Source organism: Camelus ferus, chromosome 5 (assembly GCF_009834535.1).
Source record: "Camelus ferus isolate YT-003-E chromosome 5, BCGSAC_Cfer_1.0, whole genome shotgun sequence".
Lineage (NCBI taxonomy): Eukaryota > Metazoa > Chordata > Mammalia > Artiodactyla > Camelidae > Camelus > Camelus ferus.
The window spans coordinates 80,591,719-80,610,234 of record NC_045700.1 but is presented as its reverse complement, the minus strand read 5'-3'; the positions used below and the strand labels follow the sequence as shown (position 1 = coordinate 80,610,234).

General features: G+C 34.1%; 1 protein-coding gene across 5 annotated transcripts in view; it reads left to right on the top strand.

The window, feature by feature from the left end:
• Nucleotides 1-18,516, top strand: part of USP37 (ubiquitin specific peptidase 37) — a 77,510-nt gene that overhangs the window by 32,240 nt on the left and 26,754 nt on the right. For all 5 annotated transcript variants that reach the window (XM_032480254.1, XM_006186835.3, XM_032480253.1 and 2 more), the window contains 6 exons: nt 843-1,004; nt 9,010-9,141; nt 9,303-9,426; nt 9,889-10,079; nt 15,356-15,473; nt 16,777-16,856. In XM_032480254.1, coding sequence (XP_032336145.1) covers nt 843-1,004; nt 9,010-9,141; nt 9,303-9,426; nt 9,889-10,079; nt 15,356-15,473; nt 16,777-16,856 — 807 coding nt within the window. The remainder of the gene's footprint in view (nt 1-842; nt 1,005-9,009; nt 9,142-9,302; nt 9,427-9,888; nt 10,080-15,355; nt 15,474-16,776; nt 16,857-18,516) is intronic.

The window sequence follows — 18,516 nt, the reverse complement described above, 5'->3', positions numbered from 1 at the left end:
GATAATTGACTTTTCCTTATAAAAAAGTAAATCATATTTCAGCTTTATAGGATACAAAAAAGTAAACATCCAAGCAGATTAAAGACCTGAATAAGAGGGAAAACAAATTTTAATCATTTAGTAGAAAATACAGGAAAACATTTCTCTGATCTTACATTACAGGGTGGTTCTTAAACAAGACACAAAACTTGAAACCATGAAGAAAAGATTGTTCATCTTTGGTAATAATCAGGAAAATGCAAACTAAAAGAATGATGAGATCATGTTTCACTCATCAGAGTGATAATAATGTAATGGAGACCATGTGAAGAATGGAAATCCACTGTTGGTGGAAATTTAAATTGGTATAGCCTTTTTGGAAAACAGTTACACTATCCAGAAAAATTTAAAATGAAAATTGAAAAATGCTTCTAACATTTTCACTGCTAAGCATATAAGTTAGACTAAGTTCTTAAGGAGTTTGGGCAAAAATATTTGTTGTGTCATTATTTGTAATAGTGGAAAAAATTCACTGCCTAAATGATTTCAAGACTAGGTAAACTAATGTATGGTAGCCATTAAGTGGATAAAAGTGAATGAAAAGCCATTTTTCTCAAACCATGAACATGGATTATTTTGGTTGGATGTTAAGTAGGGTGCAGTATTATATGTCTCTTCAGCTCTATTAACAGATTTGATAATTTACATTTGTGAAATTTTTCCCCAAATGATCATCATCATTGATATTTCCTCAAATTTAGGTTATTTTTTTTTTTCCTAGGCATTGACTTCTCTGAATCTACTAGGGGAAAAGGTAGTATTCAAAATTGTTTTGCTTTTTCATTATTTACTCTTTTTTATAGGACTAATATTTCAAGCCAAACTCCCTCTGCCAAAAGAAGTTTGGGATTTCTTCCTCAGCCAGCTCCTCTTTCTGTTAAAAAACTGAGGTGTAACCAGGATTACACTGGCTGGAACAAACCAAGAGTGCCCCTTTCCTCTCACCAACAGCAACAACTGCAGGGGTAGGTAAATTCTTTTATTTTGCTTTGTTTTTATAAAATGATTCAACTAAAGTGTGCTTTACCTGGTATTTAAAAAAGGATAAAAGGAGTCATATTAATTATAGTTCTCAAATATTTACTCGCATCCGTAAATACTGTTAAGTATGTTATCTGGTCTCTAATTTTTGAACCTTGAGGAAATATATATATATTATTTTATATATATATATAAATAATATATATATATAAAACATTCATCATAAAGTGGAAAATGCGTATTCTTCAATCCCATATGCTTCATCCATCTCCTGAGATACTTTAGCAGTAAGTATTATTTATATCCTCCCCAGCCCCTTTATGCTTATAGTTTTATTAAACACACAAAAATGAGATTATGGTATAATGACTGAAATAATTATAGCAGTCTTACCTAAAATGTTTATATGCCAGAAACTGAGCTTAAGAGTTTAAATGAAATTTTTTCTTTAAATCCTTTCAACAGTTCTATAAACTAGGTGTATTAAAAATCTGCTTTTATAAAGATGAAGTAACTAAGGCTTAGAGAAGTTAGTTAACTTGCTCAGGGTGTTATAGTCAGTAGTACAGCAATAGTAAATCTAGGCAGTTGGACTCCACTTGTATTTTTTTCTTCAGATTTTATTGAGATATAATTGACTTAATGTACTGTATAAGCTTAAATTGTACAGCATAATGATTTGACTTAAATATATTATGAAATAATTACCACAGTAAGTTTAGTGAATATCCATCATCTGATGTAGATACAAAATAAAAGAAAAAGAAAAAAATATTTGTTCCTTATGATATGAACTCTTAGGATTTACTCTCTTAACAACTTTCATATATAACATAGGGCGGTGTTAATTATTAATTATGTTGTACATTATAGCCCTAGTATTTATTTATCTTATAACTGGAAGTTTGTACCTTTTGACCACACTCATCCAATTTCCCCTCCCCCTACTCTCTGCTTCTGATAACCACAGATCTGATCTCTTTCTTTGAGTTTGTTTTTGAAGTATAATTGACCTACAACATTGTTGGTACTGGTGTACCACATAGTGATTCAGTATTTTTGCACATTGCATATTATTGCCACGTCCACTTGCCTTCTTAATCACTATGCCATGTTACTTGTCTGCTCCCTAATTCTTTCCATCCCACATTAATTATGGGCAGCCTCATATATTAGTACATAACCTTTAGCCATGCTAGTATGCGTTTAGATTTCCCTTTTTTTCAATTACAGTCCAGGCTAGAATCAATATTTATATATATTTTTAATCTTTATTTAAACTTTTCTATGGGATAAATTCCTGAAAGTAGAATTGTTAAGATTAAGGAAGACACTTTGAAATTTTTGATTACTCTTACCAAACTGCTCTCCCCAAACCTCCCAGCTTGCTTGTTTTTAATCTTACTTAAATTACTGGGGTTGGATTGGGTTGGGTTGGGTTGGGTTTTTAACCTCCCTTAATGGAGGCACCAGGAATTGAACCTAGGACCTCATGCATGCCAAGCACACACTCTACTACTGAGCTATATCCCTCACCCCGCTAAATTACTGTTTTTATACTGGCTTTTAGATACCTTTTTACTTGAGTGAGTCATGTCTGCCAATTCGGCTTATCCATAATAGTTTATATGCTTCAGCTTCAGGTTTCAGCAGGAAACAACAGAAAATTTGTAGTGAAAACATATAACTTTCTTCTCTGCTTACCTATTTTTGCTGAGCCTCTTCTTTCCTGTTCTGTCTTCTTAAATGTTTACCTTTCAGTTTAATTCTTAATTTCCTTTGTTTTTCATTCTAATTGTTCTGTCTGAAATTATCTTGCTGCTTCCTTACCAGTCAGCATTCTTATGTTAGTCTATCCTATTTTATAGCCATTTGTCATCCAGCTCTTATTTCTGTCTAACTTAACCTTACTTGTTTCACTTTCTTGGTGCTTCCTGTTGTGTATTTTGTAGTCTACTTTTGTTCTGTGTCATTCATCTCCTTTCGAGTCCTTTGACATCCTTATGAGTTACCCACCCTTGGTGCTCCTGGCTCCCTGTCTACCTCCAGTGTTTCTTTAATTTCTGTATAGTGTCTGTCCCCATCTCTAGAAATGCAGCTTTCCTTTTTTCAGACTTCTTACAGGAATTAGAATGTATTATTTTAAGTGGACCAAGAACTCAGGACTAAGGACTCCTTTAAAAATAAACAAACAAAAATACTGAGTAGGAGACTGCCAGGGCTAGAGGATGATGGAGGCTACCTAATTCAGTGTTCCTCACAGGTCCCTCCAAAAACATAAAATGAATGAGAAGTGAAAAGAAAAGCACATATAAGTTGCATTCTAGGATACAAAGAATACCATCCCCTTTAAACTACTTTCTAAGTAGAGGAGCAAACCAGATTCTAGCAGCATGCCTGTTTCTGACTTCTTTAAGCCTGTGGGTGCTGAGAGTCAGGAACAGGAGGCTTAAGAGATTCCATGAAAAAAGAATATAGGAATATAAGACTAAGATGAAGTACAGAAAAAAAAAATCACTCAGAAAGAGAAATTCAAATACTTAGTAAATACTAAGTATCAAAATACTAAATGTAAGTCTGGATCTTAGTAGTTTGCAGCACTGATCAAGGCAAGGGGCTTGAAAGTAAGTGGTATCTGAAGTAACAGTCTCAAAGAATCATTACTTGTAGGGGAAAGAATCAGCCAAGTCTAGAGACTTGGCTTAGAAGCAAAAGAAAGAAATGAGAGGAAAATTAAGGATTGTGCTGAAATAAAAGGTAACAAGACATGCCAACCCCTCTTCTCTCCTACCATCACCACCCATTAAAGAAACTGCACTTTATTAAGCTAAAAGAAGATGGTGTGCTTAAGAACCCTACCCACAAATTGAGTAGGAATGTTAAAAAGCAGGACACTTCCATAAAAACTAGAAGAAAAGAAAACATGAATCAAAATATTTAGGCTAATAAAAATTCTGCCACCAAAACCAACATGAACTATAAGAAAACTGTTAATATAACACTTAAAACTGAATTAAGTATTTGAAGATATGAAAAGCATTTAAAGACTTGTAAAAAGCACCATGAATCAGGCATTCAAACTAAAAATCAAAATGGATAAGTGAAGAAATGACAGTCGCTTGAACTCAAAAATGCTAGAGAGGAAAAAGACAACATCATATCAAAAATTAAGTCTAAATTAAAGTTCCCAAAGGGGAAATAAATTCAAATGAAAATTTAATAAGGGGCTTTGAAAAAACAACCAAGATAGGAAAATGAGATAAAGAAAGAAGTGTGAATGGTCAGAGAGAGTGGTTGAATTGAAAAACAGGCAAGGAAGATCCCATATTCCATATAACTAGAATCTCTGAAGAAGAAAATCCAAACAATGGAACAGAACTAGTTTTTAAAACCATAACCCAAGAAAACTTTCTGGAAATGAAGTCATTGAATTTTTACATTCAAAGAGCTCTCTAGAGACCTGGAAAATTGAATGAGCAAGACATCTTAGTATAACTGTAAGACTTTATAAAGATAAGGAAAATTCTCAGTGCCTTCAGTCAAAAGATGAAATAGCTTACAAGGGGGAGAGGAATAGATTGACACCAGACTTCTCCAAGTTGTCATTCAAAGCAAGGCACCAAAGAACATTGTTTTCAAGAACTTGATGAAAGAATGAACAAAGATTTTTTGCCAATCCAAGCTGACAAGTATGTGGGCTAGAAAAAAATAAGTTTTGAAGCGGAAGAACTCAGAATACTGTACACATGCGCTCCTTCTGAGGACTCTACAGGGTATGAGCTGTATCAAGCCAAGACGTAGTGGAGACATTGACAAAAGATAGATAGTGAATATTTCATATATTCAGCTGTAGAGCTAAGACTTAAACACTGGTGGGAACACATATATAAGGATGGTATATAGACATTATGTGTTCTGACAAGGAAGTATGATTGCAACTAAAAGAAAATAGAAGGAGAGAGAAAGAGTAGAATAATTTAATTGACTGGGTCATAAGTAATAGGTGTGAGTCAAAGAATACCTTTTAAAATGGATGGACTAGATAGTAAAAAAAAAAAAAAAAAAAAAAAAAAACCACCAAGAAACAAGGATTGTGGGGTGGGTAGAGCTCAGTGGTAGAGTGCATGCTTAGCATGTGTGGAGTACTGGGTTCAATTCCCAGTACCTCCATTAAAAAATAATAAAACATTTAAAAAAGAAAGAAATGAGGGTTAAGGGCACTATTAAAAAAGTATAAATATAGATATAACCACTAAAACAAAAAGCCTTTCTTAAAACCAAAAGAAATATTTCTAAAATATACTAAGTAGATAAGTAAAATTATAACACAGCACGACAGAGTTTGTCCAGATATGTCAGCCACATAAAGAAACATGAATGGGCTAATACATCTAATAAGAGAAAAATATTTTCAGGGGTGAGGGTATAGCTCACTGGTAGAGTGCATGCTTAGCATGTGCAAAAGTAAGTCTCAATAAATTTTTGAAAGTTGAAATCGTGTAAAGTATCTTTTGCAACCACAATCGAATGAAGCTAGAAATCAGTAACAAATGGAAAACTGGAAATATGTGAAAGTTAAACAATACACTCAATCAAATTCTAGGAGATGAACAACATACCGAAGCTAATGGGATGCAGAAAAGGAGTACTAAAAGGGAAATTTCTAGTAATAAATGCCTACATTTTTTAAAAAATGTGTTGATGATGATGTGGAGAAATTAGAATTCTTGTACATTGCTGGTGGGAATGTAAAATGTGCAGCTGCTATGGAAAACAGTATGTCAGTTCTTCAGAGAATTAAGAGTGGAATTACCATATGATCCAGCAAGTCTTGGGTACATATCCGAAAGAATCGAGAGCAGTGACTTAAACAGATATTTGTACATCCATATTTACAGCAGCATTATACACAATAGTCAAAAGGTGGAAGCAGCCTAAGTGTCCACCAATCAATGAGTGGATAAACAAAATGTATTATATACATACAATGGAATACTGTTCAGCCTTAAATAGTAAAGAAATTCAGACAGATGCTGCAGTGTGAATGAACCTCGAAGACATTATGCTAGGTGAAATAAACCAGTCACCAAAGGACAAATAGTATGATGCTGCTTATATGAGTTACCAGCTATAGTCAAATTCATAGAGTCAGAAAGTAAAATGGTGGTAGCCAGGGCAAAGGGAATGGGGAATTATTGTTTAATGTGTACAAAGTTTCAGTTTGGGAAGTTGAAAAAAATTCTGGAGATGGATGATGGTGATAGTTGCACAATAGTATGAATGTACTTAATGTCTTTCCAGCTGTGCACTTAATGGTTATTTGGTAAATTTTATATTAAGTATATTCTGCTATGATTTTTAAAAAATGATCTCAAATCAGTACCCTAACTTTACACCTTAAGGATCTAGAAAAAGAAGAGGGAACTAAACCCAAATCTAGCAGGAGAAAGAGAATAATAAAGATTAGAGCAGAGACAAAGAAAATAGAGAATAGAAAAATGATAGAGAAAATAAACAAAACCAAAAGTTGTTTCTTTGAAAAAGTCCACAAAATTAACAAACCGTTTTGCTAAACTGGCAAGGTAAAAAAGAAAGAAGACTCAAATCACCAAAACAAAAAATGAAAGTGAGTACATTACTACCAACCTGACCAAGATAAAAAGGATTAGAAGAGAATACACCAACAAATTAGATAACTAGATGAAATGGACAAATTCTTAGAAGCAATGGAGAATCGTGCAGCTATGAAAAAGAAAATTTGTAATAAAAGTATGAAGAAGGTATATGAAATTAAAACCAAAGTCAGAGACTGCTTCATACCTACTAGTATGGCTATAATTTAAAAAAAAAACAAAAAACCCTGAAAATAACAAAAGATATATTGGTAAGTAAAAAAACCAAATTGCTAAAGGAGTATATGTAGTATGCTACCTTTTGTGTAAGAAAGAAGGGTAAATAAGAAAAGATACATATATTTGTTTTTATATATACATTAAAATACTTAAAATATTATATAAAGTATAATTATATTTTATAAAATATAGAAATGTATTTTAAGTTATGAAATATGTTTTATATTATATAAAATATGTGGATATTTCTTTTTCCTATTTCATGTTACTTTGTCTTTAGAGTCACTATTTCCTCCTTCAGTGTTTAATCTATTAATCTCATTCTATAAAATTTTCATTTCAAATTTTGTGTTTTTCATCTCATTTTGGGGTTTTTTAATTTTTCCATTTCTTTTCTTAGTATTTTTATGTTTTCCTTTACATCCTTGATCACATGAAGCACATTTATAATGGCTGTTTTAATATCCTTGCCTGCAATTGGGTTTGTTTTGAGACTTCTGTTTTTAAGTTCTTTGGGGTCAAATCTTAAGTTGCCTTTATTCTAATGCTAATTTGATTCCTTTCCTGAAGCAAGGCCCCTCTGTGGTCTATGCTAATGCCCCATGAATTTATCTAGGTCTCTATGACTGATGGGAACTCACAATTTTAGGTCCTGCATAAGCACTGGGAGCTGTTCAGCTAATAGACCCCAGTGATCATTCTTTTCCTTGAAGTTCTTGCCTGGTGTCATGGGGTTTCACCCTAAACTTGCACAGGTTGCTATTCAGCCAAATACTCATGCAGACTCCTGTACAGATTTCTGTAACTCTTCCTTGCACAGCTCCCTTCTTTTTGGTACTCTGTCCCAGAAACCTTAGCAACTTGAGCCTCTCAAACTCCAGTTTCTTTCAGCTTGACTTAGCAAGGGGCCTATATGGGTACCACGCCCTGGTCTCCACTTCACAAATTGCCTCCAGGCTGAAATCCTTCTCTCAAAGATCGCAGTCCTGCACTGCCTGTTGTCCAGTTGTCCAGTTTTTTGTCATAGGGTATTCCAGACCCTGATACTTTGTCATAGTCTGAAGTGGAAGTTCTTAAGGGTGTTCAGATTTGACGTCACCAATAAGCAGCACAGGGATATCATGTGCTTCTGAATGTGATGCCCTCGGAAGGACACAGTATCACTACGTGGTCTTCAGCCTGAGCTGAATCTTATCATGAGGAAATGGCAAACCCAATATGAGGAACATTCCATTAAAAATAGGGGGTGAGGGCAGCGGGGGTGTGCTTCATTCTTCACAAATGTCAGTGCCGTGAAAGAAAAATCTGAAGAATGATTCCAGATTAAAGAAAACTAATGAGACATGAAAACTAAGAGCATTATGTTATCCTGGACTGAATCTTGTGCTTAAGGAGAAAAAATGTTATAAAGAAACATTGGGTCAATCGATAAAATTGGATTAAAGAAAGTATACTAGGTAGGAGTATTAGTATTAACTTTTATAGTGTTCATAACCTGTACTCTGATTATACAAGAGAATGTTCCTTTGAAATACACCCTAAGTATTTAGAGCTAAATGGGTATGGTGCAACTTACTCTCAAATGGTTCAGGAAGAGAAAGAATGAGAGAGGTGTGAAATGATAAATCACATAGTACAAAAGTGTTAACAACTGGTGAATCTAGGGAAAGAATATTAGTCTTGTGCAACTTTTCCGAAAGTTTAAGAATATTTCCAAGTAAAAGTTTTTTAAAAATATGTTCTTTAGGAAAATGTTTGGCAGTACCCATTAAAGCTAAACATACATATATTCTAGATATGTCCCTAGTCCTTCTTAGCATTCGTTTGAAAATGTGTGATTTTCCTTGAGGTAAAACGAAGTTGTAATAATGTTGCAATGCAGTGGTTCTCTAAGTGTGGTCTCCAGACCAGCTGCATCAGCATCAGTTGGGATCCTGTTAGATGTACAAATTTTTGCACCTTCTCTGTCCAGACCTACTGAATCAGAAACTCTGGAGTTGGGGCCCAGCAATATGTATTTTAACAGGCCCTCCAAGTGATTCTGATGCATGCTATAGTGGAGAACCTCTGCTTAAATGAACGTACTTTAGGAACTACTGTTGTCTTCAAAAGTACTATTTCTTTTGTTTTCTTTCAGCTTCTCCAACTTGGGAAATACCTGTTATATGAATGCTATTTTACAGTCTCTATTTTCACTCCAATCATTTGCAAATGACTTGCTCAAGCAAGGTATCCCATGGAAGAAAATTCCACTCAATGCACTTATCAGGTAATTGTTATATACTTACTGAGTCACCTTTTACCATATTGATTATAGAATAATGGAGTTTTAGACTCTTAAACATTTTATGTACCTTTGTTAGCAGTCTTTAAAGTATCATCCATTCAGTGTTTTGTAAAACCTGCTAAACTTGTCTTTTGTTTTACCAGACGCTTTGCACACTTGCTTGTTAAAAAGGATATCTGTAATTCGGAGACTAAAAAAGATTTACTCAAGAAGGTTAAAAATGCCATTTCAGCTACAGCAGAGAGATTCTCTGGTTATATGCAGAATGTGAGTACTAGTTGTTTTTAAACACCTTAGAGATAGGGGAAATTGAAATTACTTTCATGTGTTACCTGATTTTATTTTAAAATGAGATTTGTGTGTGTGTGTTCATCACAGGTTGAAAAACCTGAGGACTTCGGGTAAGGCTCAATATAACTCTTCTGTGTATTTCATCATATTTTAATAATATAGATGTGGTTTGCCAGTGTAGGGCCCTGTGCAATTTTAGCTACAAAGGCCCTACAAAAAAAGATCACCTTTAAAAAAAAGAAGTAAGGAAGTGATTCATTTATTATTCATGCTAATCTAATTATAGTTAAGATTATTTATAAAATATGTACCCTAAAGTCATTATAGTATATTTGACGTTTCCCCACATATGCTTTCATTGCATAAATCACAATGTTAATAAGCTATTATTGTGATAAGAAATGTTTTGATCTGATTGTGGATATTATGCCTTCTTAGGATGCTCATGAATTTTTAAGTCAGTGCTTAGACCAGCTGAAAGAGGATATGGAAAAATTGAATAAAACTTGGAAGACTGAACCTGTTCCTGGAGAAGAAAATTCACCAGATATTTCAGCTACTAGAGTATACACTTGCCCTGTTATTACTAATTTGGAGTTTGAAGTTCAGCACTCCATCATCTGTAAAGCGTAAGTAGTCTCTAAGAAAACTCTTTTCCCCTGTAAGTCTTTATGGCAAGTGACTGAAACTCTTCTAGGTTTTAATTCTTATCTCATCTTTATTCCTGTGTCATGAGGAAATACGAGTACAAATATCTTTTTTCAATGTTTTTATCTTCTATAAAAATATTTGGTAGGGGAGAACTAAGAATGTAAATATTTTGTCATATGCTCTATTGTTGGCTAAACAGTTAATATGATCTACCTTGTGTGTGTGTGTGTCTGTGTGTTTGTTTTTTCTTTTAATCGCTGTGTGGAATATTGAACTTTTTGGGAATACTTGTTTTTCTTTTTCCCTAAAAAGATGCCTTCCTATTAATCAGTTTCTTTTTTTTTTAAACATTTTTTTATTGCATTATAGTCATTTTACAATGTTGTGTCAAATTCCAGTGTAGAGCACAATTTTTCAGTTGTACATGAACTACATGTTTTCATTGTCACATGTTTTTTTCGCTGTGAGCTACCACAAGATCTTGTGTACACTTCCCTGTGCTATACAGTATAATCTTGTTTATCTATATTACATTTTGAAATCCCAGTCTGTCCCTTCCCACCCCCTGCCCCCTTGGCAGCCACGTTTGTATTCTATGTCTATGAGTCTGTTTCTGTTTTGTATTTATGTTTTTTTTTTTTTAGATTCCACATATGAGCAGTCTCACACAGTATTTTTCTTTCTCTTTCTGGCTTAACTTCACTTAGAATGACATTCTCCAGGAACATCCATGTTGCTGCAGATGGCGTTATGTTGTCGGTTTTTATGGCTGAATAGTGTTCCATTGTATAAATACACCACATCTTCTTTATCCAGTCATCTGTTGATGGACATTCAGGCTGTTTCCATGTCTTGGCTATTGTAAATAGTGCTGCTATGAACGTTGGGGTGCAGGTGTCTTTTTGAAGTAGGGTTCCATCTGAATATATGCCCAGGAACAGGATTACTGGGTCATATACTCAGTTTCTTATTTTGTTGAACCAAATTGTTTTTGTTAAAAATGGGGTTTTTTTTCCAAAAAATATTAAAATTTGAATTATTTTTAACTTTTGTAATGCTTTTTAACCATTTTCATATTAATTATTGAGACTTACCTTCTATATTTAATTAATTTCCATGCTCATTATCAGGGCTTCTATCCCAGGCACTTCACATTAAAAGATTCCATTTTGATTAATCTTGCAGTTATAGATAGTACATCTCTGAAAACATTTTTTCAGAGAGAGTGGAATTCTTCAGAGTACCCATATAAATGAGAATTATTTCTGTGGTTTTCATACATGACTTAATACAGAATTACTGAGTCACACACAATCTTTCTTTCCCCCTCAACATATTATATATACTGTCCGATCATATCCTGTTACTCTGACACTTTGGAGAAACCTGATTTTGTTGATAATTTTTTCTTCCTGAAAATCTGTCATACTCTTTATTTTTGAAATTCACAATTTCACTAATTTGCATCTAGGTATTGACACTTTTTTGGTTAATTTTGCCTTTAACATGATGGGTGGGGCTTTTTCATTTGAAGATTTGGGATTTTCTTTAGCTCAAGAAAACTATCCTCTAAACACTGCTTCTCTTCCATTTGTTCTGGAGTTTTCTTTAGAAAAACTCAACACCCATTTATTGGCTCTTCATTCTCTGTCTTCCATATTTATTTTTCTTAGGCTGCTCAAAATGATAGTGCTCACCGAGGTCTCTTTCAGCTATAACATTCCAGTATTTTTGACTAGAATTTTGAACATTCACATGAACACTATAAAGGTAGTACTTTTGCATTATTATTCTGTGACAGTTTTCATCTTCGTGATTTCTTCAGTCTTTTTTATTTTCCCCTATTGGATAAATTATTTTTTAAAGAAAAGGTCTGGGTCTTCCAGATACATTTCATCTCCTTGTAGAGAGCCTATTAGCAGTTAATAATATGATAGACAGCCATCTTTCCCTTTCTTCTAATACACTTTCCAAACAAAATTTGTTAAGTCAGAGAAGCAAAGTTTGACTGTTATTGTATCATTTAATTGTAGGGGGTGCCAAACAAATTTTTTTAATAGGTAACTTTCTGTTGCCTCTGATAGGAAGAGCCATAGGCAGCACAGAAAGAAAGAAGGCCACATCAAAGTAGTTGCTGCCACACTGGGCCAACAGCATCTATCAGACACGTCAGTTATGTAACACCGAGGTGTTGGATGTGCAGTTGAGGTGTATGTACCAGTGCAGAAAGTGACATGGCTCACAGTATGTAGGCATGAGGCTGAACACTAGGTGGCTAGCCTGAATAGTGGCCCAAGGGTTAGCAAATCCTGGAAGCAACAGAGTTCTGTGGGGCCCCAGCAGTGGTCCAACTACTTCCTCGAAAAGCCTCACCTTTCTTGCTTTATTAGTCATTTTCTTTAAGACAAGTCTTTAAACATGAAATAGTTTCTGGCTGAAGGAAGATTCCATACATCTTATTCCCAAATTGTAATTTTCCATGTGTAGCCTCTGTCCCATCTGGCTGTAGGTTTAGTTTGACCAGTTTGTCAAATATACTTAATTTTTTTCAAACTATTACAGTCTAGATTGACTGGTTTTCGATTATTGTAAGGCAATTCAATATATTAATAATGTATTCTTAAATAGGAAAAATTTGTATGAATTCTCCATTTAAAGAACTTAAAATATGTAAAACTGAGTACTTAATACTCTTCCATAAAATCTCCTTCTGTAGTCTTCCTTTTCTCAATAATGATAGTTGCATACATAGCGTTTATCGGTCTAAAAACTGCTTATTGGTGTATTGCTTAACTCTTCTCTTTCTTTTGCATCCCTACGTCTCATATGTCAGTAAATCCTTTGAGCTTTTCTTTCACAATACAACCAGAATCTGACCTCTATTTATCACCTCCACTGCCATCACTCTGGTCCAAACCACTATTATCTCTTGCCTGGATTGTTGGAACACCTTCTAAACTGATCACTGTGTTTCTGCCCTTGCCTCTCTGTAGTCTCTTTTAAATACATTAGCCAAAGAGATCCATTTAAAATAAACGTTAGTTTTTGTCAGCCCTCTGTTCATAACCCTTAAAATAAAAGCTGAAATCCTTGCTATGATCTACAAAACCCCATTTGATCTGCCTTTCAGCAGCCCCTCTCTCCCCGTTAACTCACTGACTTCATCTCCTTCCACTCTTTCCTCTTGCTCATTCTGTTTGTTGTTTTTCAGAAATGCCAGGATCTTGGTACCTCAGGATCTCAGGGCCTTTTCACTTACTGTTTCTTCTGTCTCAAATTCTCTTTCCCCATATTCTCACATAGCTAGTGCCCTCCCTTCTCCGTATTTTATGTAAAGGATACTTTCTCAGTGAGACATTTTCTCACTACCCTCTCTAAAATTCTGGCCATCTACTTTTGCTTTCCTCTTTTCTACTTTGTTTTTCTTCTTTAGCACTTATCTAACACACTATATATATATATATATATATATATATATATATATATATTTATTTTAATTGTCTCTTTTCTCTAGTATAATGAAAGCTTCATGAAGGGAGATATTTTTGTCTTGGTTTGTTCTCTGCCACAACCCTGGTACGTAGAACAGTTTCGGCATATAGGAGGCATATTCAGTGATGCATAATAGATTGCCCCAAACTTACCAGCTTAAAACAACATCCACTTAACTCAGTTCTGTAGGTCAGAAGTGTAGATAGAGTATGACTAAGTTCTTTGCTCAGGGTATCAAAAAGCTGAAGTCAAGATATTGGCTGGCGTACAGGGTCCCCTTCTCAGCTCATAAAGGTTGTGAGCAGAATTTAGTTCTTTTCAGTTATAGAACTGAAGTCCCCATTTTTTGTTAGCTGTTGGCTGGGGCAACTCATTTCCTAAAGGCTGCTTGTAGTTTTTTTGCTATGTGGCCTCCATAGGTAGTTCACAGCAGTGCTGTTTGCTTTCTCCCAGGCCAGCAGGACATCACTCTGACTTCTAATCCCTGACTTTCTCTGTCTGAGACCTCTAGACTTAGATTTAGAGAGTTCGTGTGATTAGGCTTAACCCACCCAGGCAGTCTCCTTTTGATCAAACAGTTAATATTAATAACATTCATTATATCTGCAGAATCCCTTTTGCCATGTGGTAACATCATCATGGGAGTGATAGCTCATCACAGTTCTCCAACACTCACAGAGGATGGAGTTAGACAAGGAAGGGCAAGGGTCATCTTAGAATTCTGCCTGTAAAAGAGGCATTCAATAAATGTTTATTGAATGAAGAACAAATATATTCTTATAGTCCCCAGTCTTCAGCTGTGGCAACAGAGAACTGGGATAGGAAAATGAATATTACTAAAAATGCTGATATGCACACAAAATGAAAAACAGTCAACTAAAGCTATGTAAAAGAAATCAGTTTGCCTCCAGGTTAATTGAATATTGTGTTTTGATCTCTGAGCCCAATTTTTGAAATTCAATAAAATGTATCCAATGACCAAACAATTTGGCTGCCTATCAGAAGTGCCTGTACAGTGTTCAAGAATACACAGAATTTTCAACTTAACACATTATTCAAAACCTGGAAACAGTCCAAATGTCCATCAGTAGCTATATGAATAAATTGTAGCATGCTCATTCAGCTTAATGCTAGACAACAGTGAAAATGGGCTACAGCCATTTGCAGCAAGTGTGGTTGAATCTCACACTGATGTTGAACAAAAGAAGCTAGTTAAAAGAAAACATTCTACATAGTTCCCTTTATGTAATGTTCAGAAACAGGTAAAGTTCAACTGTTGTATTGGAAGTCAGGATAATAGTTAACCTTTTGGGAGAAAGAAAGGGATAGTGATTGGGAAGAGGTATGTCAGGGAGCTTCTGGGGAGTTCATGATGTTCTGTTTCTTGATTTGAGTGATGATTTCATGTGTGTTAACTGATAATTCATGAAGTTATACAACTTTAACTGATTCACTTTTCTATATGTATGTTACACTTTAGTGTTTTAAAGTGGGGGGTTTGGAAAATATAAAAATTTTCAAGTTAGCATTTTAAGAAGGTACTTAAACACTTTCAATTAAAGTTTTACCTGTATTGGTTTATTAAGGGTTAGAGTAAGCATGAGAAAAGTCTTAAATGTTGTATGTTTCTCATGCCTAGTCATGGTCTTCCAGTACCTGATAAGTTCTCTGGGGAAAGTGTTTCTGAAGTTTATTTGTATTTATTTTGTACTGCACAGTTAGGCTTCTAAACTCTTATATTTGTCATCTTTTATTCTTACAGATGTGGAGAGACTATTCCCAAAAGAGAACAGTTTAATGACCTCTCCATTGACCTGCCTCGAAGGAAAAAGCCACTCCCTCCTCGTTCAATTCAGGATTCCCTTGATCTTTTCTTTAGGGTAAATAGTATCTTTTGATATTTTCACATAACTAAATTTTATATATCATAGATAATTGTACTTGCAGTTGATTTCTGTAAGGCAGAGTTTCAACAACAAATATTTATAAATAGCATTTATTTTTAAAAACTTGTTAAATCTAGTTATTAACCAATTGTAGAAGAAAATTAGCTTCTCATAGATTACACATCTAACTCAACAGCAAGTGTTTTAGACAACCTTGAAGCAGTTATTTGTAAACAAATATTAATTTGAAGCATATAAAGTGATATATGCTAAAATTTGGTAATGTGAAGCAAAATTGGAGACATTATATAAGTTAGTATACTAAGATCTGAGGACTGAAAAAATACTCTTTGCTTCTCCTTAGGTTATATGTACGCTGTTACAAACAAAAAGGGAGGGGAGACATGTTTATTCAAAGCTATAGAGATATAAATAAATATTGGCATATGTAATACACCATTACAGATACTCAGAAAGTTTCTGGGGCATAATTGAACCTGTTGTATAGCAGTCCTTATAACTAATGGAAACTTGCCAAGATCACTCATTGTCTATATAGTAGTAGTTCTTGTTTTGTTGTAACAAATGGGCAGGATTGTCTTCCTAAGATTGAAAAAAAAAAAAAGTCTGTTCTTTAAATGATGAACATTCAGCTCCACCCAAAGATAAATATTCTGCTTTTCTTTTTGTTTTAATCATTCCTTACTATTCCTGTTATTATCATAGAATTTGAAGCTTTTCCTATGTATCTTTTACCCCCATTTTTTAAGGATTTCTTGTTTCAGTTTTCTCTAGGTAATGATATCCACCCCAAACTTTGGTCCTTTTAGAGCAGTTGTTCTTAGTGGGCTGTCACCAGAAGATTGAGTTCCATTATAAGAAAGGGGTAGAGTTACACCTAACAGACCAGGAACTCCGCCTAACCTGAAGGTGATCTTATCTCTGCTATGGCCAAATGTTAAAGTCTGGATATACTCTTGGCAGTGGTTCTTGTGTATCCATGGGGAAAAGGTTGAGAATCTGCTACTATAGTTTAGTTACTATCATAAATTGAGATGTTTCCTTGATAAAAAAGGAAATTAGGAATTCTGAAACAGGGCATGGTATTTTAAGATTAACTCTATTTTGAGGATTAGGTCTTAATTTAGTAAGACTTGTGATTCTAGACACAACATTTAAGCTGTCGGAGTTGCCATTCCACTGAACTACTATGACTGGAGAAGATTATTAGCATTTAAATGGGGCAGTGCTAATTCAACTTCATGCTTCTTTATTTTTCCCTCTTGGCTTTTTACAGGCAGAAGAACTTGAGTATTCCTGTGAGAAGTGTGGCGGGAAGTGTGCTCTTGTTAGACACAAATTTAACAGGCTACCAAGGTAAAATTAATTGGTTCTTCAGTTCTTCTTCTTTCAAGTACTTAGAAATATTACTGAATAAGTGAGGCTTATCAGATGGATTATAAAGAAGGTCAGCAAAGCTGAGCTATGAAGAGGGTAGAGAATGGAAAGTTAGAATGCTCTTATATAAGAAAGGAAGAGGATTTGGAATATTAAAGAAGAGAAGGAACTTGAGAGGCCAAAGAAGGTGGCAAGGAGATGATGAGGCTGGTGAGACTTTGAAATAATGTTGGGAACTAACTACTAAGTTTTTAATTCAATAATGTGTAATTCTCAGTTATAATTTGTTGTGCTGTAGTCTGCCTCTCTTATCCCAAACCTTTAGTAAAAATATCTGCTACAGGCACATACACATGTGTGCTTGAAAATAAAGTAGAGTAATTTTTTGCAGTTTGTGTATTTCTCTTTTCAGAGGATTTTGTTAAATTTGTAAGTTTCCTATAGTCGTAAGAATTCTGAATTAGAAATGAAGTTAATTTATATTGGATTCTGTATAAATAAACATAAAACCAAACTAAGTAGAAAAATTATGATGTGATTATAGAATAACTTTTAGTTCTTTCCAAGAATAGGTCTCAACTACAAACAAGGTTATTATTAACATTAAGTATTTATATGGCACTTTGCCTGCAGAGTGCTTTACTTTCTTTCAGTAGCTTCAGTTTTCTATGAGTAAGTGTGGAGTGGAGTTTCTGGAACCTAGCCCCTGGAGACTAGTTCTTTTCCATTCTGTAGTCTGTGCCTTTCCAGAAAATGACTTTCTTTTAAAGAAATGACTTTATAAATCATAGAAGTATAATCATGTTGACCATAGTCTATATTTTTTACTTAAAAGACTTGTTCTTTCATATTTGTGAGTATTTTAAGGCAAGAGTGTAGGGGGAATAAATCTTGAGGAAAAGGATTGATTGTTATCAGCTGTCACTAAGGAAACCAGGGTACAATTAAAAGTACCTGTTTGACCTGGAAAGCTAAATATCCATTCTCTTTCCCATAGTCTAGCTGTTTGGTCTTTAAAGTGGAAAAAAAAAATGCTGAGGGCAGTTTTTCTCCTTGATTTTTTTTTTCCCCTGGTAGGTCACATGTCATAAAGCTTAGTTTATTCCAAACTTACATGAAATAGAAGAAGCCTTTGTATCATAAATCCTAATTACTGGACTTGCTCTGTTTTTGTTCATTTCGGTATTAAACAATCTACTTCTATTCTTGAAGAGCCTGATATCTATCAGATTTGTTCATTTTTAGTTTATCTCATCTTTACAGATCAGTGATTTTGACTATTTCATATTACCTTTTATTTTGGTAATATGATTTTGGTAGGATTTTTTTGTGCAAGTTTTGTGGGATCATTTGAAAATTTAGTCAAAATATTTGACATTTGACATTTATTTTGGTCTCTTCACATTAATTGTATCCTTGTGTTCTCTCAAGTTGTAAATTTGAAGGCTATGAATTCTAGCATATTTTTTTAAAGAGAAATATAATCAATAACTTCAGTTTACAGATTTTTGAGTTTGTGGCTTCTGTGATAAAGGTATATACGGTAAGAAAGGAAACAGCTTTTCCATAAATCAGACATTGTTTTTGCCTAGAATTGAGGTCTCTTCCCGAAAGAGTTCTGAAATTCAATTTTTAGAGT